Raw genomic sequence first — 27,535 nt, 5'->3', positions numbered from 1 at the left:
CATGTTTTCCAATTATGTTCCACCTACTTTTTTTTTTTTGTTTTCATGTTGTAGGAAAACATACAACATACATACATTTTCCAGGTTAAAGCGAATGGAGCACTTGTAAGAGCTAATTCTCCATGCTCAAGGAGATGGATGCTCCCAGCTCCTCCTCCTTTGGTTTGGAAAGACAGAGCGGTGAAGCCAAGGGTGTGCATTGTCTACGGCTGTCGGATGTGCGGGTGACCTCTGTGGTGGGGGAGATGCGGGAGCGGACTGTGGAGTTTTATACTGAATTGTATAGGGCAGAAGTGTGTGATCCTGTTTGTGCTCAGGTTTTGTTTGCAGACCTCCCTAAGCTCTCTCTGGCACAGAGGGTGATCTTGACATTCCCCTGTTCTCCCATTAACTGGCAGAGGCCGTAATCCAGATGTCCCCCGGCCGTGCACCGGGGGTCGATGGACTCCCAGTGGAGTTTTATAAAAAAATTCTGTGGAATAATTGCACTGGACTTCTTTTGTATGTTGCGTGAGTGCATTGGAATAGGAGAGTTGCCGATGAGCTGTCGTCGTACGGATCTGACTCTCCTACACAAGAAAGGGAACTTGTGTGAATTTAGGAGCTGGAGGCCTGTGTCATTGCTTTGTGCAAACTACAAGATTATTGCCAAGGTCGTCTCTAACAGGCTGATGTTCCATCTGGACTCTGTAGTACACAGGGACCATACATATTGTATCCCAGGATGCTCCATCATGGACAGCTTGTTCTTAATCAGGGACATGTTGGACTTGTCGAGAGTTTCTAATGTGAACTTTGGACGGGTCTCTTTTGACCAAGAGAAGGCTTTTGATGGAGTGGAGCATGAGTGTCTGTTTAATGTGATGTCTGTGTTTGGGTTTGGGGAAATGGTTTTGGCCTGTGTGAAGCTGTTGTATGCTGGGTATGCTGGGGTGTCATGTATGGTCAAGGTGGGAGGGGGGCTCAGTAGGCCAGTCTGGGTGAGGTGGGGCATTAGACAAGGATGCTCTCTATCGGGGCAGTTATATAGACTAGCCATTGAGCCTTTTTTGGGCCTGCTAGGTAGGAGACTGCAGGGAGTGTGTTGACAGGCATAGCAGTTGACAGGCATATGCAGATGACATTTCTGTGATGGGCAGGGATGGGCAGGACATGTAGGCACTTGAGACTAGTCTGAAGGTGTACGAAGGAGCTTCTTCAGCTAAGGTGAACTAGGGCAAGAGCGGCGCTCTGTTATGTGGGGCATGGAGGGATAGCCTCCCCTCTGCTTCCAGGGGATTTTCCAAGGGGTTTGTATGATTACTGCGTATGTTATCGTATGTGTGTGTATGCGTGTGTCTGTGCTAATGTTTGTGTTGCTTCGCAGTCCCCGCTGTTCCAAAAGGAGTTTTTTTATCTGTTTTTTCTATCTAATTTTACTGCTTGCGTCAGTTACTTGATGTGGATAGAGTTCCATGTAGTCATGAATGAAAAACAACTATGAATTGAATCCCCTATTGATTTGAGTAGTGTGTATACTGCATTTCAGCTTTAAGATGCAAATGTATAAACAATTAAGTAAACCTGACTGTATTAAATAAATGTAATTCATAAATCATACATTTCTCACTTTACTTTCCCTGCTCCCTCACCTTTCTCTCTCTTGCTCTCTTCCTTCCCATCCCTTTCTCTCTTTCTGCTGGTGTGCATTCAGCTACCAGAGCAGTGGGACCCCCATGGTAGTCCCCAGACCAGCCTGTCAGCCCCAGTGCTTCCCACAGGCATGCCCTTCCCTACCCAGCCACAGCACAGCACCTCGGTCCCCGACTCTACAGAGGGCTTCGACCTCAACAAGCCCGACCCATACGACCTCTATGAGAAGTCCAGGGCCATTTATGAGAGTAGGCGTGAGTATTGTTTCATGGTATAAGGCAGTGGCGATTTTAGCATGTAAATGTAAATCTTGGTGGGGAAAACTCACTTTTTTAATGCATGCCAGCAAAGCCACTCTTCCCGTTTCTGCACTTTAGTATTTTCCTTGACTGAGAACATATGACAAAGTAATATCCGCTTCGTCCAGTAGTGGCAGAAATTAGCTCTACCACAACCAAAAACGAACAACCAAATCAACATACAGTAGCTTCATTACATTAATGATATACCCCCTGTAGGTGTAAAAAAAAAATATATATATATATATATTGGTTCTGTGTTCATGTACAGACGCTTCACTTGTTTTGTATCGCTCTATGTTCTTTATTATTATACTCACCAACTGCAGCTGCTTCATGACTCCCAGCGTCATTGTTACAACATTTTGGAAGTGTAAGTCCTATATCTAGGCGATATAAGACATGTTGGGGGAGTCAGGAGGGTGCGATAATGAGGGTGCAATAATGAAGGACTCATTGCGCTATCAACGCTGCAGGAGTAATATATACTTCGCCCTGTTCCGGGATGAAGTCGAACACCCTGACTTTCAGTGCGACAATTGCCTGCTTGCGGAGGGCTACAGAGAAGAAATCGCTACGCTGGGCATACAAATAGCTGATTTGCACAGACTACTGGGAAAGCCAAGACCTGCAATTTTCTCGTTTTCCTCCTCTCCGAGGGCCATGCATCACGCTGGACTGATGGGAATCTCGCCTTCAGGCAGGTTATCTTTGGTGGTCTGGCCACTGCTCAGCAGTGATCGCTCACCAACAAAAAAATGGAGTCGGCGGGACCTTTGTTGCTGAATCGTGGGATGATCCTCTCCTGGATCTGGCTGGCCAGACAGGGAGACATGTCGCTGTTCATCGTGGAAGTCGAGGGCAGCGCCCGCCAGTTTCTGAGCCCTCTGCGGAGACGTGATTCATGAATGAGCTGCCAACATCGAAGAGCTTCGCAGCTCTGAAGCCTGATGTTCCAGCACCATCTTTTCCTTCCGTATTGGCCAATGTTGTGATGGTATTGCCGGGGTCTAAGGTGGGTTCTGCTTCACTGGGGTCTGCGGTTCTTGGTCAACTGTGAGGACAATGTTAGCATTGCATGTAAGTCAGTTTTTACCATCTCCTTTTTGGTCACTGTGAGAGTTCAACATGTTGTATCTGAAAGTGATGACATGCCTAATGGTGCTAACTGGAGAAATGTCATTGCTATTCCTACTTTGTTTAATTTTCCTAATTGGTATAATCCAATCTTGAGTCTCCTGTTTTTCTGAAATCTCAAAGTAATCTGACTTATATTGAAACTCTAAAACTTTTCATTCAGAAAAGGTTTACTCATTTTTAAAACTTAATTAACATTCGTAGTTTAATACATAAAATGGATCATGTGGGCCTCTCTGGGCCTCTCAGGCAGACGCTTAATTTTATCTGAAACCTTGTTAACTGATAAAACTCTGGACTCTGAGGTTGTGGTGTTGCTATTTACACAAATAATCTTCTTTCTGTGTCTCTGTTAAAGGCTACATCCAGTCCTATACAATTTAACTTCTACTTCCTCCCAATCCCGCACCCCCATCAGTAAAAAAACTGACTAGCATAGCCTAGCATAGCGTCACAAGTAAATACTAGCATCTAAATATCATTAAATCACAAGTCCAAGACACCAGATGAAAGATACACATCTTGTGAATCCAGCCATCATTTCTGATTTTTAAAATGTTTTACAGGGAAGACACAATATGTAAATCTATTAGCTTAACCACGTTAGCAAAAGACACAACTTTTTTTACACCACCATTTTTTTCCTGCATAGGTAGCCATCACAAATTCGACCAAATAAAGATATAAATAGCCACTAACCAAGAAACAACTTCATCAGATGACAGTCTGATAACATATTTATTGTATAGCATATGTTTTGTTAGAAAAATGTGCATATTTCAGGTATAAATCATAGTTTACCATTGCAGCCACCATCACAACTCTCACCAAAGCGACTAGAATAACTACAGAGAGCAACGTGAATTACCTAAATACTCATCATAAAACATTTATGAAAAATACACAGCATACAGCAAATGAAAGACAAAGATCTTGTGAATCCAGCCAATATTTCAGATTTTTTAAGTGTTTTACAGCGAAAACACAATTTAGCATTATATTAGCTTACTACAATAGCCAACCACACAACAGCATTGATTCAAGCCAAAAATAGCGATAACGTATAAACCAGCAAAAGATATTAATTTTTTCACTAACCTTCTCAAACTTCTTCAGATGACAGTCCTATAACATCATATTACACAATACATATAGAGTTTGTTCGAAAATGTGCATATTTAGCGGCACAAATCGTGGTTATACAATATGAATAGTAGCCAAAATGCAAACAAAATGTCGGGAGAAATCTTGGGAGAGGCACCTATTCTAATCGATAACTAATCATAAACTTGACTAAAAAATACAGGTTGGACAGCAAATGAAAGATACATTAGTTCTTAATGCAATCGCTGTGTTAGATTTTTAAAATTAACGTTACTACAACATACAGCGTGCGTTAAAGCGAGACCGCACCTAGATTAATGGCAGAATATGAGTTCTACATTTTTCAACAGAACAACGAAATTAACATCATATATAGTTCTTACTTTTTGATGAACTCCCATCAGAATCTTGGGCAAGGTGTCCTTAGTCCAAAATAATCGTTGCTTGGTTGTAGATTGTCCTCTTCAACGTTCGAATTAGCAGTAAACATTAGCCATGTGGCAAAGACGTGTCAGACTCACTAAAACGCAGTACAAATAAATATCCGAAAATCGCAATATACCGATATAAACTGATATAACTCTGTTTAATATAACAACATTATGATGTCTTTAACACCTATATCAAATAAAAACAGAGCCGGATATATCTAAGAACTATAAAGGGAGCTTTCTATCACGATAGCCAGAGGTCCTTCCTGCGTCAGAGCGAAGTGAACAAAGGCCGGACCCCACGTTCCCAGGCCATTTATAACCTCTCAGATCTGCCTAGAAACACCATTTCAATTCTCACTATTCGCTGACATCCAGGGGAAGGCGTATGCAGTGCATCTCAACCAATAGAAGACAGGCAAATTAATAAACTGACCTGGGAACAGCTTGCAGAATTCAGCATTCTCACATCCTCATAGGAAAAATGCTCCAACTCGAGTTCTGTTTTACTCATAGATATAATTCAAACGGTTTTAGAAACTAGAGAGTGTTTTCTATCCAATAGTAATAATAATATGCATATTGTGCATATATGCATATTGTACGAGGCAGTTTAATTTGGGAACGAAATTATTACAAAGTGCAAACAGCACCCCCTATTGAGAAAAGGTTAAAGTGTTGGGTTTAAGTCTTCAGTTGGGTTCAAACTCAAAAATAAGAGTTATAGGAATCTATCCTCCACCCTCTGCCAAGAAATGTGTACTAAACAAACTCACTGATTTAATTGCCATTTTTACTACCCAAGAGGTGTTTATCACTGGAGAGTTTAATCTTGCATGGGGAACGCAGGATGCTGACTATTTAAAGGATTTTTGCACTAATCTAAATTTGACCCAGTTGATTACAAATCCCACTTGTCCTAACTTGAAGGACCCTACAGAAATGACTTTTATTGACCTCATATTTACAAGTAATCCATAGATATATGCTGGGAGTGGGGTATTTGTGTCACGTTTACTCAAGCTCCCCCTCTCCGGCGCACGACGTCGCCAGTTATCTCATCATTACGCACCTGCGCCTCATGACGTTCACCTGGACTCCATCACCTTCCTGATTACCGCCCCTATATCTGTCATTCCCCTTGGTTCTTTCCTCAGGCTTTATTGACTCTGTTTCATGTCTGTATGCTTTATGTGACAGGTTAAAGGAAATACTAATAGCCTGTTATACATTAAAAAGTATTAGTAAGTTCATAGTATGTGAGGATCTTAAAACATCTAAGGTTAAGAAGATCATGCATTCAGTATTAGTTGATAGATTGATAATTATATAAATGTTGTGTTAAAATCCGTCAAGCATACAAAGGGTACGAATTGTGAGAGGAATGTGTAAACGTTATGTTGATTACTTTATGTTGTCGTGGGTAAAAGTGTTAATCTGTGATCTACTAAATGCCCTTAATCTATGAGCCTGAGATCGATTGCTCTGGTCTCCACTCAAGTTCACGGAGAATTCGCGGTCTTTTTCTCATTGCACTAAAAGTTCAATAAGTAAACATTCCGTATCACAATCGTGATTCTTTCCCCCCTTGTTCAGGTACGTTATTGATGATTAAAAAGAGTAATTTAAATGTAATAACTTGCTAACATGTCAAGAGTGTTTAAGGTGTGTCTTAGTAACATATTGAGGAAGTTAGTTAAGTTTGCAGAGAGTAATGAGCCGTGCTCGGTTGCAGCTAGCTTCGTACTGCTACGTAGCTGCCATTTTATGTCGATTGTGAATGAACAGGTGCGTTGTTAATATAATATTTTGCGGTGTTATTTGTGTAATGGTTTTTCAAACACTTTATTGCCTGTTGATAAATTGAGTTATGGTTTACTGAGTTAAAGCTTATATTATTATATTATATATTGAAAATAGTATTTGTTTCAGTGATGTACAGTGTATACTGTTGTGACTTGAATAAGCCTTGTACCCTACAAGACTCTATTTCCTGTAGATCTGTTATTCTGTAAAATGTGTTACTTTTGTAAAATGATTGCACTAAAAGTTCAATGAGTAAACATTCCGTATCACAATTGTGATTCTTTCTCCCCTTGTTCAGGGGTGTAACATTTACGTGTTTCTTGTTTGGTACTATGTTCTATTTATTATTACATTTGCACACCCTGTACTTGCTTCCCGACTCCCAGCGTACACGTTACAGAATAACCTCCTAGGGGAAAAAACAGGAATTATTGTTTTTACTGGTGACGTCAGGTACAAGTGGCGCTGCCGAAGCAACTGAGGATGCCTCAGCTGGCTCGTCAGGCTTCCATGACTCAGATGGCTAGACAGGTTCTCAAGCCTCGGTTGGCTCGGCAGGCTCCCCATGCCTCAGCCGACTAGTCAGACTTCCATCCTGCGCCTCACCCGGCTCGTCAGGCTCCAATCTCACACCTCAGCCGAATTTTCAGGCTCCCCTCCCGTGCCTCAGCCGACTCATAAGGCTCCCATCCCGCACCTCAGCGGCTAATCAGGCTCCCATCCCGCACGTCAGCCGGCTCGTCAGGCTCCCATCCCGCGGCTCTTCAAGCTTCCATGCCTCAACTGGCTTTTCAGGCTACCATCCCGTGCCTCAGCCGGCTCGTCAGGCTCCGATCACGCCCCTCAACTGACTCATCAGGTTCCCATCCCGCGCCTCAGCCGACTCGTCAAGTTCCCATGCCACGCCTCAGCTGGCTCGTCAGGCACCCATCCCGCGCGTACGCTGGCTCGTCAGGCTTCCATCCCGCTCATCAGGCTTCCATGCCTCAGCTTGTCGACAGGTCTCTCAAGCCTCAGTTGGCTCCGCTGGCTCCCCATGCCTCAACCGGCTCTTCAGGCTCCCATCCCGCGCCTCAGCCGACTCACCAGGCTCCCATCCCGCGCCTCAGCCAGCTTGTCAGGCTCCCATCCCATGCGTTAGCCGGCTCGTCAGGCACCCATCCCGCGCGTCAGCCGGCTCATCAGGCTCCCATCCCGTGCCTCAGCTGGCTCGTCAGGTTCCCATCCCTCGCCTCACCCAGCTCGTCAGACTCCCATACCGCCCTTCAGCCGACTCGTCGAGCTCCCATCCCCCGCCTCAGCCGGCTCGCCAGGTTCCAATCCCGCGCCTCGGCCGGCTCGTCGGACTCCCATCCCGCACCTCGGCCGGCTCCCATCCCGCGCCTCAGCCGGCTCGTCGGGCTCCCTCCCCGCCCCTCAGCCGGCTCCCATCCCGCACCTCAGCCGGCTCGTGGGGCTCCCATCCCGTGCCTCAGCCAGCTCATGGGGCTCCCATCCCATGCCTCAACTGGCTCGGCGGGCTCCCATCCCACAGCTCGTCAAGCTTTCATGCCTCGGTTGGCTCGACAGGTTCTCAAGCCTCTGTTGGCTCGGCAGGCTCCCCATGCCTCAGGCGGCTTGTCAGGCTCCCATCTTGTGCCTCAGCTGGCTCGTCAGGCTCCAATCTCACACCTCAGCCGAATTTTCAGGCTCCCCTCCCGTGCCTCAGCCGGCTCGTCAGAATCCCATCCCACGCCTCAGCTGGCTCGTCATTTTCCCATCCCGCGCCTCAGCTGGCTCGTCAGGCTCCCATCCCTCGCCTCAGCCGACTCATAAGGCTCCCATCCCGCACCTCAGCGGCTAATCAGGCTCCCATCCCGCACGTCAGCCGGCTCGTCAGGCTCCCATCCCGCGGCTCTTCAAGCTTCCATGCCTCAACTGGCTTTTCAGGCTACCATCCCGTGCCTCAGCCGGCTCGTCAGGCTCCGATTACGCCCCTCAACTGACTCATCAGGTTCCCATCCCGCGCCTCAGCCGACTCGTCAAGTTCCCATGCCACGCCTCAGCTGGCTCGTCAGGCACCCATCCCGCGCGTACGCTGGCTCGTCAGGCTTCCATCCCGCTCATCAGGCTTCCATGCCTCAGCTTGTCGACAGGTCTCTCAAGCCTCAGTTGGCTCCGCTGGCTCCCCATGCCTCAACCGGCTCTTCAGGCTCCCATCCCGCGCCTCAGCCGACTCACCAGGCTCCCATCCCGCGCCTCAGCCAGCTTGTCAGGCTCCCATCCCACGCGTTAGCCGGCTCGTCAGGCACCCATCCCGCGCGTCAGCCGGCTCATCAGGCTCCCATCCCGTGCCTCAGCTGGCTCGTCAGGTTCCCATCCCTCGCCTCACCCAGCTCGTCAGACTCCCATACCGCCCTTCAGCCGACTCGTCGAGCTCCCATCCCCCGCCTCAGCCGGCTCGCCAGGTTCCCATCCCGCGCCTCGGCCGGCTCGTCGGACTCCCATCCCGCACCTCGGCCGGCTCCCATCCCGCGCCTCAGCCGGCTCGTCGGGCTCCCTCCCCGCCCCTCAGCCGGCTCCCATCCCGCGCCTCAGCCGGCTCGTGGGGCTCCCATCCCGTGCCTCAGCCAGCTCATGGGGCTCCCATCCCATGCCTCAACTGGCTCGGCGGGCTCCCATCCCACAGCTCGTCAAGCTTTCATGCCTCGGTTGGCTCGACAGGTTCTCAAGCCTCTGTTGGCTCGGCAGGCTCCCCATGCCTCAGGCGGCTTGTCAGGCTCCCATCTTGTGCCTCAGCTGGCTCGTCAGGTTCCCATCCCGCACCTCAGCCGGCTCTACAGGTTCCCGCGCCTCAGCAGATGCGACCGGCCCGCTCCTGGGCCTTGGGACCGCCCCTCTGGTTGGCATCATCCGGCGGCTGGAGCCGCGCATGAGAGTGGGTACTGTCAGGTTTACCCCTGCCCCCCCCCCCTCCCCCTGGCGCTCAAAGTTGCCAGTTGTCTCATCATTATGCACACCTGTCACCATCGTTACGCGCACCTTCGCCTCATGACACTCACCTGGATTATATCACCTTCCTGATTACCTCCGATATATCTGTCACTCCCCTTTGTTCTCTCCTCAGGCGTTATTTTAGGCGTTATTTCTGTTTCATGTCTGTACGTTTTTCGTGTTTCTTGTTTTGTTCTATTTATTACATTTGCACTCCCTGTACTTGCTTCCCAACTCCCAGCATACACGTTACAATTTGCTTTGGATATTAGTGACCACTGTCCTATTGTATGTGTCAAGGATATACAGATACTTAGATCCAAACCTTGTTCTATCAACACGGAATTTAAAAAATGACAATGAACAGGCCTTTTTTAGAGGCATTTATTTTGGTGACTTTGATTGTATTGCATCTATACCTGACCCAGAGTTGGCTCTGAACCACTTCTCAAATGTTTTCAATTGTATTGTAGATAAACATGCTCTCTTTAAAAACGGAGAATTCAAAATAGGTCTTGCCCTTGGTTCAGTCCAGAGCTATCTGAAGTTTTACACATGCTGCCTGGAAGTCATACATTTCAAGAGTGTGCAAAGCTGTCATCAAGGCAAAGGGTGGCTATTTGAAGAATCTCAAATATAAAATATATTTGGATTTGTTAACACTTTTTTGGTTAGTACATGATTCCATATCTGTTATTTAATAGTTTTTGTCTTCACTATTATTCTACAATGTAGAAAATAGTTCAAATAAGAAAACCCTTGAATGAGCATGTGTTCTAAAACTTTTGACCGGTAGTGTACACCCTGTTTATGGTTTCAGAATTATCTTAGCGACAGAACTCCGGCTATCTTGACAGACGAGATTCAATCTGAATTTCTTGAGATTCAAAAAGGTGTTCCTCAGGGTTCGATTGTGGGTCCATTATTGTTCACTCTGTAAATGAATGACATAGGAAACACTGTTAATACTTGTAACATTCATCTCTATGCAGATGACACAGTTTTGTATTTGTGTGCATGATTTTGATTCACTTATAGATCTTAAATTAGTTTTACATAGGTTATGAAATGTTGACCCTGAGGACCCGCATATTTGCGCTATAAAATGGAGCCGAAATTTTGCTTGATTCTCAATAGAAGTACCTTGGTGTCTGGATTGATGACAAGTTTTCCATCGTAACACATATTGAAAATCTGAAGCGAAACAGCCCATGCAAAACAAACAGATATTTAAACAGTCAGATTTTGATGGGGATTTTTGTATTATGCTAATTGATTGACTTGTGGGCACGTCGATCGACTCTAAGGGGATTTTTATTATCAACACTGCATGTGAAGACTAAAATGCAATCAGTATAGTTTATACAGATTATTATTTTTTTGTTGTTCAGCCACGATGAAGGTTATTGACTCTTAATCCAAATAGATTACAAATCAGTGCTGCATTCTTTCCTCTCTTGGCTACGGAAGTCTATGTTTGTGCAATCTATTTCTCTGTATTACATTTTTTGTCTATTTCTACCTCCTCTCTCACCTGTCTTTGTCTGTCTCCACCCCCTTTTTCCCTCCCTATCTCTTTCACCTTCTACGCTTCCTGTCTTTCTGCCCCCCTCCCTCTTCTCCCCCTCTCTCTCTTTCCCTCTGTCTCACTCGGCTTCCTCCGCCACTCTCTCTCTCTCTCTCTCTCTCTCTCTCCATTTCTCTCCCCTCCCCCTCTCTCTCCGCCCCTCACTCTGTCTCTCTCTCTCTGTCCCCCTCTCTCCCCTCTCTCTTTCTCTCCCCTCGTCAGGTCCAGAGTATCAGGATGTGGAGGTGCACCTGTTGAGGGAGAAGACTGGGTTTGGCTTCCGCATCCTGGGGGGAGACGAGGCCGTGCAGGCTGTGAGTCCGGACGCCCGTGACAAGGCTCGTATGGGACGGGCTGGACAACACACACACACCATATAATGCATACCTAACACACCATAATACAAGTAAACTTAACAACATGTAATACACATCTCACACAAGCACGTATATCCTCATTTAACACACCTGCTGCCTGCTGCTGCCTACACACTTAACAGCATACACACTGAACAACATATAATGCCCACCTAACATCATAAAATACACACATAACACCATAATACCCACATACACTATAACACACACTTAACGTCATTTTACACGCATATAATCAAATTAAACCGGATGACAGTATAATCACGCTCTCTCTAGCCGATGTGAGTAAGACCATTAACCTGTTTGGGCTGAAGGGGCAGTATTGAGTAGCCAGATAAAAGGTGCCCATTTCAAACGGCCTCGTACTCAATTCTTGCTCGTACAATATGCATATTATTATTACTATTGGATAGAAAACACTCTCTAGTTTCTAAAACCGTTTTGAATTATATCTGTGAGTCAAACAGAACTCATTTGGCACAAACTTCCTGACCAGGAAGTGGAAAGTCTGAAATCGAGGCTCCGTTCTACTTCCTGCCTATAACTGGGCATGATACGTATTAGTATACATGCACTTCACTGACCTTCCCCTGGATGTCAAGAGGCGGTGAGAGAAGAAATTTAGTGTTTATCTTGGTCTGAAGTGGAATACAAGCTCTTTGTATGACGTGTCCCCCATTCCGGTTTTCTGGAGAGCGCGTGAAGGCACCTGGATTTGCCTTCTGTTTAGCTGCCGTTATAGGTGACTACTATCTCCGGCTTTGATTTTATTTGATACATTTGACCATATCATCGTAAAGTATGTTTTTTCAATATAGTTTAATCAGATTATTGACATTTTTTCGGGAGTTTTGCCGTGTTCCGTTCTCTGACTTTGTTGACGATGGAGAGATTCGTGCCACTTGGCTAGTGAGCTTGCTAAATCGAGAGGGAAAGTGGCCGTTCTAAATCCAAACAACGATTGTTCTTGACAAACGACCCCTTGTCCAACATTCTGATGAAAGATCAGCAAAAGTAAGAAACATTTTATGATGCTATTTCATATATCTGTCGTACATGTGAATTAGTCGTCGGCGCCCAACTTTTGGGTACTCTAGCTATACCGAAGCTGGATGTCGTAATGAAGTTATTTTTTAGAATTCTAACACTGCGATTGCATTAAGAACTAATGGATCTATCATTTCCTATACAACATGTATTTTTTAGTTATGTTTATGAATAGCTATTTGGTCAGAATATGTGTGTCAGAAAAAGTGTCAGAAAAAAATCCGGACGTAGTGGGAAAAAGTAGCTAAGTTAGCACAATGTATAACCATTGATTTCAGCTCTAAATATGCACATTTTCGAACAAAACATAAGTGTATGTATAACCTGATGTTATAGGACTGTCATCTGATGAAGAAAATCAAGGTTAGTCAAAAATTATATATCTTTTGCTTGTTTGTTATGATCGCTAACTTTTGCTACTGGGAAATTGCTTGTGTTTTTGGCTATTGTGGTAAGCTAATATAACACTATATTGTTTTTTCGCTGTAAAACACTTAATAAATCGGAAATATTGTCTGGAATCACAAGATGCCTGTCTTTCATTTGCTGTACACTATGTATTTTTCAGAAATGTTTTATGATGAGTATTTAGGTATTTGGCGTTGGTGTCTGTAATTATTCTGTCTGCTTTCGGTGCAATTTCTGATTGTAGCTGCAATGTAAACTATGATTTATACCTGAAATATGCACATTTTTCGAACAAAACAGATTTATTGAATAACATGTTATAAGACTGTCATCTGATGAAGTTGTTTCTTGGTTAGTTTGGTTGGTTCTTGGTTAGTTAGGTTGGCTTTGTGCATGCTACCTGTGCTGTGAAAAATGTCTGTCCTTTTTTGTATTTGGTGGTGAGCTAACATAAATATACGTGCTGTTTTTGCTGTAAAACATTTAAAAAATCGGACATGTTGGCTGGATTCACAAGATGTGTACCTTTCATATGCTGTATTGGACTTGTTAATGTGTGAAAGTTAAATATTTTTAAAAAATATCTTTTGAATTTCGCGCCCTGCACTTGAAGTGGCTGTTGTCATATTGTGGGCGGCCTCGGGCTTGCAGCCAGAAGAAGTTAAACAGGTGATAACCTTTTAATGTTAATTCACAAGGCTGCAGAGCCAGACGTATTACCAGGACGCGAACTCAGAGCATGCGCTGGCAAGTGTCTTCACTAATATTTTCAACCTCTTCTTGACCCAGTCTGTAATATCTACATGTTTCAAGCAGACTACCATAGTCCCTGTGCCCAATAACGCCATGGTAACCTTTTAAAATTACTATCGCCTCGTAGCACTCCTGTAGGAATGAAATGCTTTGAAAGGCTGGCCATGGCTCACATTGACACTCAAATTCGCATACCGCCCCAACTGATCCCCAGATGACGCAATCTGTATTGCACTCCACACTGGCCTTTCCCACCTAGACAAGAGGGAGACTTCTGTGTGAGAATTCTGTTTATTGACTACAACTCAGCGTTCAACACCATAGTGCCCTCCAAGCTCATCAATAAGCTATGGACCCTGGGACTGATCACCTGCCTCGGCAACTGGATTCTGGATTTCCTGACGGGCCACCCCCAGGTGGTGAGGATAGGCAACATCACATTCGCTACGCATTCGCTACGCTGACCCTCAACGCGGGGGCCCTTCAGGGGTGCGTGCTTAATCCCCTCCTGTACTCCCTGGTCACCCACGACTGCATTTCCGCACACGACCCCAACACCATTATTAAGTTTGCATCTACACCAAGACAGTCAAGAAGGGGACATGACAACACCTTTTCACCCTCAGGAGACTGAAAAGATTTGTCATGGGTCCCCAGATCCTCAAAAAGTTATACAGCTGCACCATCGAGAGCATCCTGACTGGTTGCATCACCGCCTGGTATGGCAACGCCTCGGCATCTGACCGTAAGGCGCTACAGAGGGTAGTTCGTACGGCCCAGTACATCACTGGGGCCAAGCTTCCTGCCATTCAAGACCTATATACTAGGCAGTGTCCGAGGAAGGCCCAAACAATTGTCAAAGACTCCAGTCACCCTAGTCATAGACTGTGTTCTCTGCTACCACAAAGCAAAGTCTGGAACCAAAAGGACTCTGAACAACTTCTACCCCCAGGCCATAAGACTGCTAAATAGTTAGTTAAATAGCTATCTGGACTATAACAAAATAGCTACCTGGACAATCTACCTTGACCCTTTTTGCATTAACTTTTTTGACTCATCACATTCACTGCTGCTACTGTTTATTATCTATAACTTTATTCCTAGTTATATGTAGACATCTACCTCAATTACCTCAAACCCCTGCACATTGATTCGATACGGGGACACTGTGTAAACAGCCAAGTTATACTCATTGTGTATTTATTATTACGTGTTTTACTTTTCTATATTTTCTTTCTGTCTGCATTGTTGGGAAGGTCCCATAAGTAAGTATTTCGCTGTTAGTCTACACCTGTTGTTTACGAAGCATGTGACAAATACAATTCGATTTGACTTAAAAGGTCCATTATGTAACTTTTTGTACTACCCAACTGATTTCAGATAGAAATGCGAGTTAACCTCTTAGTGAATAGGGGGCGCTGTTTTCACTTTGGGAAAAAATCGTGCCCAAATTAAACGGCCTCGTACTCTGTTCTAGATCATATGATATGCATATTATTATTACTATTGGATAGAAAACACTTTGAAGTTTCTAAAACTGTTTGAATTATATCTGTGAGTAAAACAGAACTCATTTGGCAGCAAACTTCCAAACAGGAAGTGAAAATTCTGAAAATGGGGCTCTGTGTAAGGCCTTGCCTATTCAATTGCCTTTTATTTATGGATCTGTATGCACTTCATACGCCTTCCACTAGATGTCAACAGGCAGTAGAATGTTGAATGGGGTGTCTAGCTTGATGTGAGACCGAATGAGAGCTTTTGGAGTGACAGGTCCGCCCTATTGGCAGTATTCAGCTGCGCAACCAGGGAACACGACATTGTTTTCTGCAATCCGTTAGGTATACACGACGAAATGCGCCGTCTTCGACGTTATTGGATACATATGAGAAAAACATCATAAAGATGGATTTTCAACTGAGTTTGACCAGTTTATTCAATGTTTATTGTGACTTTTGGAATTTTTCGTTCCATGCGCCAAGAGTTGATGGACACGTGAACTCCACTATGCTAGCCAAAGTTGCTAATTCGACAGAAGAAATGGACATTCTAAAACCAAACAACGATTTATTGTGGAACTAGGACTCCTTGCACTACATTCTGATGGAAGATCATCAAAGGTAAGAGAATATTTATGATGTTATTTCGTATTTTTGTGGAATATGTTGGCTCCAACATGGCGGAGAATGGCTGGGCGCTGTCTCAGAATATTGCATGCTGTACTTTGTACTAAAGTTATTTTTCAAAATCTAACACAGCGGTTGCATTAAGAACCAGTGTATCTTTCATTTGCTGTACAACATGTATTTGTTAGCAAAGTTTATGATGAGTTTTTTGGTTAGATTACGTGTCTGTCCAAAATATCTCCGGACAATTTGGTGCATTATGGCGCCGTATTCACAATGTAAAACCAGGATTTGTAGCTATAAATATGCACATTTTTGAACAAAACATAAATGTATTGTATAACATGATGTTATAAGACTGTCATCTGATGAAGTTGTTGGCTGGATTCACAAGATGTTTATCTTTCATTTGCTGTACAACATGTATTTTTCATAAATGTTTTATGATGAGTATTTATGTATTTCACGTTGCTCTCTGTAATTATTCTGGCTGTTTTGGTGCTATTTGTGACGGTGGCTGCAATGTAAAACTACGATTTATACCTATAAATATGCATATTTTCGAACAAAACATAAATGTATTGTATAACATGATGTTATAAGACTGTCATCTGATGAAGTTGTTCAAAGGTTAGTGATTAATTTTATCTCTATTTGTGGGTTTTGTGAAAGCTATGTTGGCGGTGAAAACATGGCGTTGTGTGTTTGGCTATTGTGGTGAGCTAACATAAATATATATTGTGTTTTCGCTGTAAAACATTTTAAAAATCAGACATGTTGGCTGGATTCACGAGATGTTTAACTTTCATTTGCTGTATTGGACTTGTTAATGTGTGGAAGTTAAATATTTCTAAAAAATATTTTTGAATTTCGCGCGCTGCGAAGGCAGCGGAATGTTGTGGGTGTTCCGCTAGCGGAACCCCAGGGCGAGAAAGGTTAACGGTCTGTCATTGTCATTGAACGCAAGTCTGATAAGCGGTAGATCCATTCTAAACTCAGCAAAAAAAGAAACATCCTCTCACTGTCAACTGCGTTTACTTTCAGCAAACTTAACATGTAAATATTTGTATGAATATAAGATTCAACAACTGAGACATAAACTGAACAAGTTCCACAGACATGTGACTAACAGAAATGGAATAATGTGTCCCTGAACAAATGGGGGGTCAAAATCATAAGTAACAGTCAGTATCTGGTGTGGACACCAGCTGCATTAAAAACTGCAGTGCATCTCCTCCTCATGGACTGCACCAGATTTGCCAGTTCTTGCTGTGAGATGTTACCCCATTCTTCCACCAAGGCACCTGCAAGTTCCTGGATATTTCTGGGGGGAATGGCCCTAGCCCTCACCCTCCGATCCAACAGGTCCCAGATGTGCTCAATGGTATTGAGATCAGGGCTCTTCGCTGGCCATGGCAGAACACTGACATTCCTGTCTTGCAGGAAATCATGCACAGAATGAGCAGTATGGCTGGTGGCATTGTCATGCTGGAGGGTCATGTCAGGATGAGCCTGCAGGAAGGGTACCACATGAGGGAGGAGGATGTCTTCCCTGTAAAGCACAGCGTTGAGATTGCCTGCAATGACAACAAGCTCAGTCCAATGATGCTGTGACACACCGCCCCAGATCATAACGGACTCTCCACCTCCAAATTGTTCCTGGTCCAGAGTACAGGCCTCGGTGTAACGCTCATTCCTTCGATGATAAACGCGAATCTGACCATCACCCCTGGTGAGAGAAAACTGCGACTCGTCAGTGAAGAGCACTTTTTGCCAGTCCTATCTGGTCCAGTGATGGTGGGTGTGTGCCCACAGGCGACGTTGTTGCCGGTGATGTCTGGTGAGGACCTGCCTTACAACAGGCCTACAAGCCCTCAGTCCGGCCTCTCTCAGCCTATTGCAAACAGTCTGAGCACTGATGGAGGGATTGTGTATTCCTGGTGTAACTCGGGCAGTTGTTGTTGCCATCTTGTACCTGTCCCGCAGGTGTGATTTTCAGATGTACCGATCCTGTTCAGGTGTTGTTACACGTGGTCTGCCACTGCGAGGATGATCAGCTGTCCGTCGTGTCTCCCTGTAGCACTCCCTTAGGCGTCTCACAGTACGGACATTGCAATTTATTGCCTCAGGACACATCTGCAGTCCTTATGCCTCCTTGCAGCATGCCTAAGGCACGTTCACGCAGATGAGCAGGGACCCTGGGCATCTTTCTTTTGGTGTTTTTCAAAGTCAGTAGAAAGGCCTCTTTAGTGTCCTAAGTTCCACAGGTGCATGTTCATTAATTATGAATTAATTAGGTAATTAGTTAATTAATTAACAGAAAATTCCAAATGGTCTACTACATAATGGACTATTACTTGGAACTGGAGCATTCGCCTTGTTGTATTCTAGAACAACCCTCAGCGTGAGAAATACAGTGCATTTGGAAAGCATTTAGACCCATTGACTTTTTCCACATTTTGTTACGTTACAATTAATTAATTAATTAATACAACAAGGCGAATGCTCCAGTTCCAAGTAATAGTCCATTATTTAGTAGACCATTTGGAATTTTCTATGGATGTCCTTTGGGTGGTGGACCATTCTTGATTCACATGGGAAACTGTTGAGCGTGAAAACCCAGCAGCATTGCAGTTCTTGACACAAACTGTTGCACCTGGCACCTACTACCATACATCATTCAAAGGCACTTAAATATGTTGTCTTTCCCATTCACCCTCTGAATGGGACATGCGCAATCCATGTCTCAAGGTGGTAAAATCCTTCTTTAACATGTCCCCTCCCCTTCATCTACACTGATTGAAGTGGATTTAACAAGTGACATAAATAAAGGAACATAGCTTTCACCCGGATTCACCTGGTCAGTCTATGTCATGGAAATAGCAGGCGTTCTTAATGTTTTGTATACTCAGTGTATATATATATATATATATATATATATACACACTGTATATGTATATATATATACACTGCTTTGGCTTCATTATCATCAGCTCGCTGAATAAATATATATATATATATACAATGCTCAAAAAAATAAAGGGAACACTAAAATAACACATCCTAGATCTGAATGAATGAAATATTATTCTTATTAAATATTTTTTTCTTTACATAGTTGAATGTGTTGACAACAAAATCACACAAATTATCAATGGAAATCAAATTTATCAACCCATGGAGGTCTGGATTTGGAGTCACACTCAAAATTAAAGTGGAAAACCACACTACAGGCTGATCCAACTTTGATGTAATGTCCTTAAAACAAGTCAAAATGAGGCTCAGTAGTGTGTGTGGCCTCCACGTGCCTGTATGACCTCCCTACAACGCCTGGGCATGCTCCTGATGAGGTGGCGGATGGTCTCCTGAGGGATCTCCTCCCAGACCTGGGCTAAAGCATCCGCCAACTCCTGGACAGTCTGTGGTGCAACGTGGCGTTGGTGGATGGAGCGAGACATGATGTCCCAGATGTGCTCAATTGGATTCAGGTCTGGGGAACGGGCGGGCCAGTCCATAGCATCAATGCCTTCCTCTTGCAGGAACTGCTGACACACTCCAGCCACATGAGGTCTAGCATTGTCTTGCATTAGGAGGAACCCAGGGCCAACCGCACCAGCATATGGTCTCACAAGGGGTCTGAGGATCTCATCTCGGTACCTAATGGCAGTCAGGCTACCTCTGGCGAGCACATGGAGGGCTGTGCGGCCCCCCAAAGAAATGCCACCCCACACCATGACTGACCCACCGCCAAACCGGTCATGCTGGAGGATGTTGCAGGCAGCAGAACGTACTCCACGGCGTCTCCAGACTCTGTCACGTCTGTCACATGTGCGTGTGAACCTGCTTTCATCTGTGAAGAGCACAGGGCGCCAGTGGCGAATTTGCCAATCTTGGTGTTCTCTGGCAAATGCCAAATGTCCTGCACGGTGTTGGGCTGTAAGCACAACCCCCACCTGTGGACGTCGGGACCTCATACCACTCTCATGGAGTCTGTTTCTGACCGTTTGAGCAGACACATGTACATTTGTGGCCTGCTGGAGGTCATTTTGCAGGGCTCTGGCAGTGCTCCTCCTTGCACAAAGGCGGAGGTAGCGGTCCTGCTGCTGGGTTGTTGCCCCCCTACGCCCTACTGTCTCCTGGTAGCGCCTCCATGCTCTGGACACTACGCTGACAGACACAGCAAACCTTCTTGCCACAGCGCGCATTGATGTGACATCCTGGATGAGCTGCACTACCTGAGCCACTTTGGTGGGTTGTAGACTCCGTCTCATGCTACCACTAGAGTGAAAGCACCTCCAGCATTCAAAAGTGACCAAAACATCAGCTAGGAAGCATAGGAACTGAGAAGTGGTCTGGGGTCACCACCTGCAGAACCACTCCTTTATTGGGGGTGTCTTGCTAATTGCCTATAATTTCCACCTGTTGTCTATTCCATTTGCACAACAGCATGTGAAATTTATTGTCAATCAGTGTTGCTTCCTAAGTGGACAGTTTGATTTCACAGAAGTGTGATTGACTTGGAGTTACATTGTGTTGTTTAAGTGTTCCCTTTATTTTTTTGAGCAGTGTATATATATATACACTGTAAATATATATATATATGCTGCTAATATAGATTGTCGTTGAACAGATTGTGATCGGGGCGATCATAGAGAACACTCCTGCAGAACGCGACGGACGACTTCGACCCGGGGACGAGCTCATCTCCGTGGATAAGATGGTGGTTGCTGGGAAACCACACAGATACGTGATCGACCTGATGCACGCCGCCGCTCGCAATGGCCAGGTCAGCCTGGCAGTCCGGAGGAGAGTCCACTTCCCCAGTGAGTAGTGTACACTACAGAGTAGAAACTAATCACTACTATAATGTATTGTACAGTACTATACACTATACACACCTTACACACTATACAACGGCCAGGTCAGCCTGAAGATCCGGAAGAGAATCTAATTCCCTGGTGAGTAGTGTACACTACAGAAGGAGGCGGGGGAAAAAACACACTCTCTCTCTCTTTCTCTCCCCCTATGCTGCCTTCTGTAGGTGAGGTGTTAGGGGTGAACGGCCGTAGCCCTGGCTCCGTGTCCACGCAGCACAGCTCCCCACACAGCGACGCCGCCTCAGCTTCCTGTTCCGTCACCCCCGACAACTTCCTGCCGCCCTCCGTCACCTCCCCCCTGGAGGGTGCCGTCCACCTGCAGACCAGTGATGTCATCATCCACCGCAAGGAGAACGAAGGCTTTGGCTTTGTTATCATCAGCTCGCTGAACCGACCGGAGAACGCTGCCATCATCAGTGAGTCATACATTCTTTCTCACGCACCATAGAAATAGAATTACTAAAGTAAAACTACTAAAGTGATTATACAGTGCATTCTGAAAGTATTCAGACCGCTTGTCTTTTCAACACTTTATTACATTACAGCCTTATTCTAAAATGGAGTAAATAACTTTTCCCCCCTCATCAATCGTCACACAACGCTCCATACTGACATTTTAATTTTTTGCTAATTTATTACAAATACAAAACTGAAATGTCACATTTACATAAGTATCTAGACGCTTTACTCAGTATAGTTGAAGCAACTTTGGCAGAGATTACAGCCTCGAGTCTTCTTGGGAATAAAGCTACAAGCTTGACAGACCTGTATTTAGGGAGTTTCTCCCATCCTTCTCTGCATGGATGGGGACCGTCGGTGCACAGCTATTTTTAGGTATCTTCAGAGATGCTATCAATCAATCAATCAAGTTTATTTTATATAGCCCTTCGTACATCAGCTAATATCTCGAAGTGCTGTACAGAAACCCAGCCTAAAACCCCAAACAGCAAGCAATGCAGGTGTAGAAGCACGCTAGATCGAGTTCAAGTCCGGGCTCTGGCTGGGCCACTCAAGGACATTCAGAGACTTGTCCCGAATCCACTCCTGCGTTGTCTTGGCTGTGTGCTTAGGGTTGTTGTCCTGTTGGAAGGTGAACCTTCGCCCCGGTCTGAGGTCCTGAGTGCTCTGGAACAGGTTTTTATCAAGGATCTCTTTGTACTTTTCTCCGTTCATTTTTCTCTCTCAATGGAAACAGGATGCAGGATGCAGGGTCTAAATACTTATGTAAATAAGGTGTTTCTGTTGTTGTTTTTTTATACATTTGATACATTTCTAAAAACCTGTTTTCACTCTGTCATTATGGGGTATTGTGTGTAGATTGCTGAGGGAAAATGTAATTTCATAAATTTTAGAATAAGGCTGTAACGTAACAAAATGTGGAAAAGGTCAATGGGCCTGAATCCTTTCCGAATGCACTGTATGTCTCACTCTGAGGGTTGTTCTAGAATAGAACAAGGCGGATGCTCCAATTCCAAGTAATAGTCCATTATGTTGACTCCAATGCTTCCCACAGTTTTGTCCAGTTGACTGTCCTTTGAGCTGTAGACCCTTCTTGATTCAAGAGGGAAACTGTTGCAGCAGCATTGCAGTTCTTGACACAAACCGGTGCACCGGGCACCCACAACCATACCCCATTCAAAGGCACTTAAATATTTTATCTTTCCCATTCAACCCCTATTATAAGATGGCGCCAGAGCAGAAGGCAGACGTTTTACGTGCCCGCAACCAATTGTGTTTTTTTGTTAATTTATCTGCGTTGTTTGTAACTTATTTTTTTTACTATTTTTGTACATAATGTTGCCGGTACCGTCTCTTATGACCGAAAATAACTTCTAGACGTCAGGACTGCGAATACTCACCAGAGAATAGCAGAATCGTTTCTCTTCATTCACGACTCTGACGAGCCCGATGCGGAGGACATACGGCTCCCTCTGGAACAGGCCCTGACCCCAGTGATCTGCGTGAAGAGGAGGCGGAGAAAGAGAGGCCGGAGAGCGGGCTGCCTTCTGAGAAGTAGGAGGCAATCGAATAAACCCCCACTTCCCTCAAGCAAACATACAATCTTTGAACAATAAAATGGACGAGTTACTTGGAAGATTAAACTACCAATGGGACATTAAAAACTGTAACATCGTATGCTTCACGGAGTCATGGCTGAACGACGACAATATCAACATACAGCTGGCTGGTACCGGCAGGATAGAACAGCAGTGTCTGGTAAGACAAGGGGTGGCGATCTATGTATTTTTGTAAAGAACCGCTGGTGCACGATATCTAAAGAAGTCTTTAGCTATTGCTCGCCTGAGGTAGAGTTTCTCATGCTAAGCTGCAGACCACACTACCTACCGAGAGAGTTTTCATCTATATTCTTTGTAGCTGTTTACATACCACCACAGTCAGAGCCTGGCACTAAGATAGCATTGAATGAGCTGTATTCTGCCATAAGCAAACAAGAAAACTCTCACCCAGGCAGCGCTTCTAGTAGCTGGCGACTTTAAAGCAGGGAAACTTAAACCAGTTTTACCAAATTTCTATCAGTATGTTAAATGTGCAACCAGAGGGAAAATAACTCTGGACCACCTATACTCCACACACAGAGATGCATACAAAGCTCTCCCTCGCCCTCCATTTGGCAAATCTGACCATAATTCCATGGAAGCACCAGTGACTAGATGAATAAAAAAGTGGTCAGATGACGCAGATGCTAAGCTACAGGACTGTTTTGTTAGCACAGACTGGAATATGTTCCAGGATTCCTCCAGTGGCATTGAGGAGGACACCACATCTGTCATTGGCTTCATCAATAAGTGCATCGATGACGTCGTCCCCACAGTGGCCGTACGCACATACCCCAACCAGAAGCCATGAATTACAGGCAGCATCCGCACTGAGCTAAAGGCTAGAGGTGCCGCTTTCAAGGAACGGGAGTCTAACCCGGAAGCTTATTAGAAATCCCGCTATGCCCTCCGACGAACCATCAAAAAGGGAATGTGTCAATACAGGACTAAGATCGAGTCGTACTACACTGGCTCTGACACTCATCAGATGTGGCAGGGCCTGCAAACCATTACAGACTACAAAGGGAAGCACAGCCGAAAGCTACCCAGTGACACAAGCCTACCAGACGAGCTAAACTACTTCTATGCTCGCTTCGAGACAAATAACACTGAAACATGCATGAGAGCACCAGCTGTTCCAGAAGACTTTATGATCACGCTCTTCGCAGCCGATGCGAGTAAGACCTTTAAACAGGTCAACATTCACAAGGCCGTAGGGCCAGACAGATTACCAGGATGTGTATTGCGAGCATACGCTGACCAACTGGCATGTGTCTTCACTGACATTTTCAACCTCTCCCTATCCGAGTCTGTAAAACCAACATGTTTCAAGCAGACCACCATAGTCCCTGTGCCCAAAAACACTAAGGTAACCTGTCTAAATTACTACCGACCCGTAGCACTGACATCTGTAGCCATAAAGTGCTTTGAAAGGCTGATTATGGCTCACATCAACACTATTATCCCAGAAACCATAGACCCACTCTAATTTGTATACCACCCCAACAGATCCACAGATGATGCAATCTCTATTGCACTCCACACTGCCCTTTCCCACCTGGACAAAAGGAACACCTATGTGAGAATGTTGAGAGCTTCAAGTTATTTGGTGTCCACTTCACCAACGAACTAACCTGGTCCAAGCACAACAAGACAGTTGTGAAGACGACACGACAAATCTATTCCCCCTCAGGAGGCTGATAAGTTTGGCATGGGTCCTCAAAAATGTTCTACAGCTGCAACATCGAGAGCGTCCTGACTGGTTGCATCACTGTCTGGTATGGCAACTGCTCGGCCTCCGACCACAAGGCACTACAGAGGGTTGTGCGTTTGGCCCAGTACATCACTGGGGTCAAGCTTCCTGCCATCCAGGACCTCTAAACCAGGCGGTGTCAGAGGAAGGCCCTTAAAATTGTCAGAATCCAGCCACCCTAGTCATAGACTGTTCTCTCTGCTACCGTACGTCAAGCAGTATCGGAGTACCAAGTCTAGGTCCACGAGGCTTCTGAACAGCTTCTACCCCCAAGCCATAAGACTCCTGAAGATCTAATCAAAGGGCTACCCAGACTATTTGCATTGCCCCCCTTCCTCCCATTTTACACCGCTGCTACTCTCTGTTGTTATCATCTATGCATAGTCACTTTAATAACTCTACCTACAGTACATATTACCTCAACTAACCGGTGCCCCCGCACATTGACTCTGTACCTGTACCCCCCTGTATATAGTCTCGCTATTGTTATTTTACTGCTGCTCTTTAATTACTTATTCCTTTTATTTATTTTTCTTATTCATATATTTTTTTAACTGCATTGTTGGTTAGGGGCTCGTAAGTATGCATTTCACTGTAAGGTTGTATTCAGCACATTTGACTAATAACATTTTATTTGATTCTTCTATAGTATGCTCCCACAATGGTTTCTTCTTCTGTCCAGCACTTGACAACCCCCATATTCTTCCTTTTTCTAACATTTCAACCATTGCCGCTACCACCCTACTAGCTGTGCCCCATAAGATCGGTCGTATCATCGAGAGCAGCCCGGCAGACCGCTGCGGGAGCCTGAAGGTGGGTGACCGGATCCTGGCTGTCAATGGGCAGTCCATCATCAGCATGCCCCACGCTGACATTGTCAAGCTCATCAAAGATGCCGGTCTCACCGTCACCCTTCACATCATACCGGAGGAAGGTGAGTCATATATATATATATATATATATATATATATATATATATAGAGAGAGAGAGAGAGAGAGAGAGAGAGAGAGAGAGAGAGAGAGAGAGAGAGAGAGAGAGAGAGAGAGAGAGAGAGAGAGAGAGAGAGAGAGAGAGAGAGAGAGAGAGAGAGAGAGAGAGAGAGAGAGAGAGAGAGAGAGAGAGAGAGAGAGAGAGAGAGAGAGAGAGAGAGAGAGAGAGAGAGAGATGCGGTGTCTCTAGATGCTCCATAGACTGTTGCTGTGTCTCTAGATGCTCCATAGACTGCTGCTGTTTTTTTACAATCACACATTTCAGAAGTGGTCAATTTTCAAAATTGTTAACACTTGTAATGCTCCCTGTGTTATGTCATGGTCTTTTAACTCATCTTTCACATCTGAGTCATTCATGAGAACTGCAGGTTTAATCTAAAAAAAAAAAGATAATGATAGGCTCACTGTTTTTGTGCAGAATAAGTAAGTAGACTTGTGCTAGTCGGAACGACTCATAGGAGCAGGAGCCTATCTCCTGTTTCTGTAGCATGAAGCAGCTTAAAGTACACCCCCTGGACAGAATGCTAGTCTATCACAGGACCTTACACCGAATCTATCTCCTTAATGCTGAGATGTATTGTGTCCCGTTTTTACAGTCTTTGTTTTATAATTTTTTTTATTAAGGGTTGGTCACCATTGAGACCTGGGTTTCATTTGCAAGGGAGCACTGTAAACATGAACATACAATAAATAATATCAATACCATAAATAAATATAACAAGATTAATCAAAACAAACACAACTCTCACATATCACCTCCCTTAAAACTTCTTGTCAATAGGGGGGCGCTATTTTCACTTTGGAAAAAATCGTGTCCAATTTAAACGGCCTCGTACTCTATTCTAGATCATACAATATGCATATTATTATTACTATTGGATAGAAAACACTCAAGTTTCTAAAACTGTTTGAATTATATCTGTGAGTAAAACAGAACTCATTTGGCAGCAAACTTCCAGACAGGAAGTGAAAATTCTGAAAATGGGGCTCTGTTTCAGGGCCTGCCTATTCAACTGGCTTATATTTATCGATATACATGCACTTCATACGCCTTCCACTAGATGTCAACAGGCAGTGGAAGGTGGAATGGGGTGTCTAGCTTGATCTGAGGTCGAACAAGAGCTTTTGGAGTGGCAGGTCAGGAATTTCCTTTGTCTACCAAGGCGCGAGGCGGAGCCCGACATTAGCTTCTGAAAAGCTTTCGGTTTACACGGCGAATATCTCCGGCTCTGATTTGATTTGATACATGTGATAATAACATCGTAAAGTAGTTTTTTTCAACCGAGTTTTATCAGTTTATTCAACGTTTATTGGGACTTTTGGAGTTTTCCATTCTTTGCGTCAAGAGAGGGTGGGATCGTTATCAACCTTGGCTAGCATTTTTGGCGCGAATTCGACAGAAGAAAAGGACATTCTAAAACCAAACAACGATTTACTCTGGACCAAGGACTCCTTGTACAAGATTCTGATGGAAGCTCAGCAAAAGTAAGAACAATTTATGATGTTATTTCGTATTTCTGTGTAAAATGTTGATTCCTATTCTCTGCCGTTTTGGCGAGCACTGTCTCGCAATAACGCAAGCCGTTTGTTATGGTAAAGATATTTAAAAAAATCTAACACGGCGGTTGCATTAAGAACCAGTGTATCTTTCATTTGCCATACAACAAGTATTTTTATGTAAAGTTTATGATGAGTTCTTTGGTCAGATTAGGTGAGTGTCCAAAATAGCTCCGGACATTCTGGTGTATCGATGCAACATATTCACAATGTATAACCACGGTTTGCAGCTATAAATATACACATTTTCGAACAAAACATAAGTGTATTGTATAACCTGATGTTATAAGACTGTCATCTGATGAAGTTGGTCAAGGTTAGTGATTAATTTTATATCTTTTGCTGGTTTTTGCGATAGCTACCTTTTGCGGTGAATAAATGCATTTGTGTGTTTGGATATTGTGGTAAGCTAATATAATTCTATATTGTGTTTTCGCTGTAAAACACTTAAAAAATCGGAAATATTGCCTGGATTCACAAGATGTTTATCTTTCATTTGCTGTACACCATGTATTTTTCATAAATGTTTTATGATGAGTATTTATTTATTTCACGTTGCTCTCTGTAATTATTCTGGCTGCTTCGGTGCTATTTGTGATGGTAGCTGCAATGTAAAACTATGATTTATACCTCAAATATGCAAA

At 44.4% G+C, this 27,535-nt stretch overlaps 1 protein-coding gene across 1 annotated transcript in view; it reads left to right on the top strand.

Moving 5' to 3' along the window:
• Window positions 1-27,535, top strand: part of LOC120066539 (membrane-associated guanylate kinase, WW and PDZ domain-containing protein 2-like) — a 387,095-nt gene that overhangs the window by 338,867 nt on the left and 20,693 nt on the right. The window contains exons 13-17 of the mRNA XM_039017962.1: window positions 1,694-1,886; window positions 11,172-11,263; window positions 20,288-20,480; window positions 20,699-20,950; window positions 25,093-25,278. Coding sequence (XP_038873890.1) covers window positions 1,694-1,886; window positions 11,172-11,263; window positions 20,288-20,480; window positions 20,699-20,950; window positions 25,093-25,278 — 916 coding nt within the window. The remainder of the gene's footprint in view (window positions 1-1,693; window positions 1,887-11,171; window positions 11,264-20,287; window positions 20,481-20,698; window positions 20,951-25,092; window positions 25,279-27,535) is intronic.

Source organism: Salvelinus namaycush, chromosome 21 (assembly GCF_016432855.1).
Source record: "Salvelinus namaycush isolate Seneca chromosome 21, SaNama_1.0, whole genome shotgun sequence".
In the NCBI taxonomy this organism is placed as follows: Eukaryota; Metazoa; Chordata; class Actinopteri; order Salmoniformes; family Salmonidae; genus Salvelinus; species Salvelinus namaycush.
This window is presented reverse-complemented; position numbering and strand designations above follow the sequence as displayed.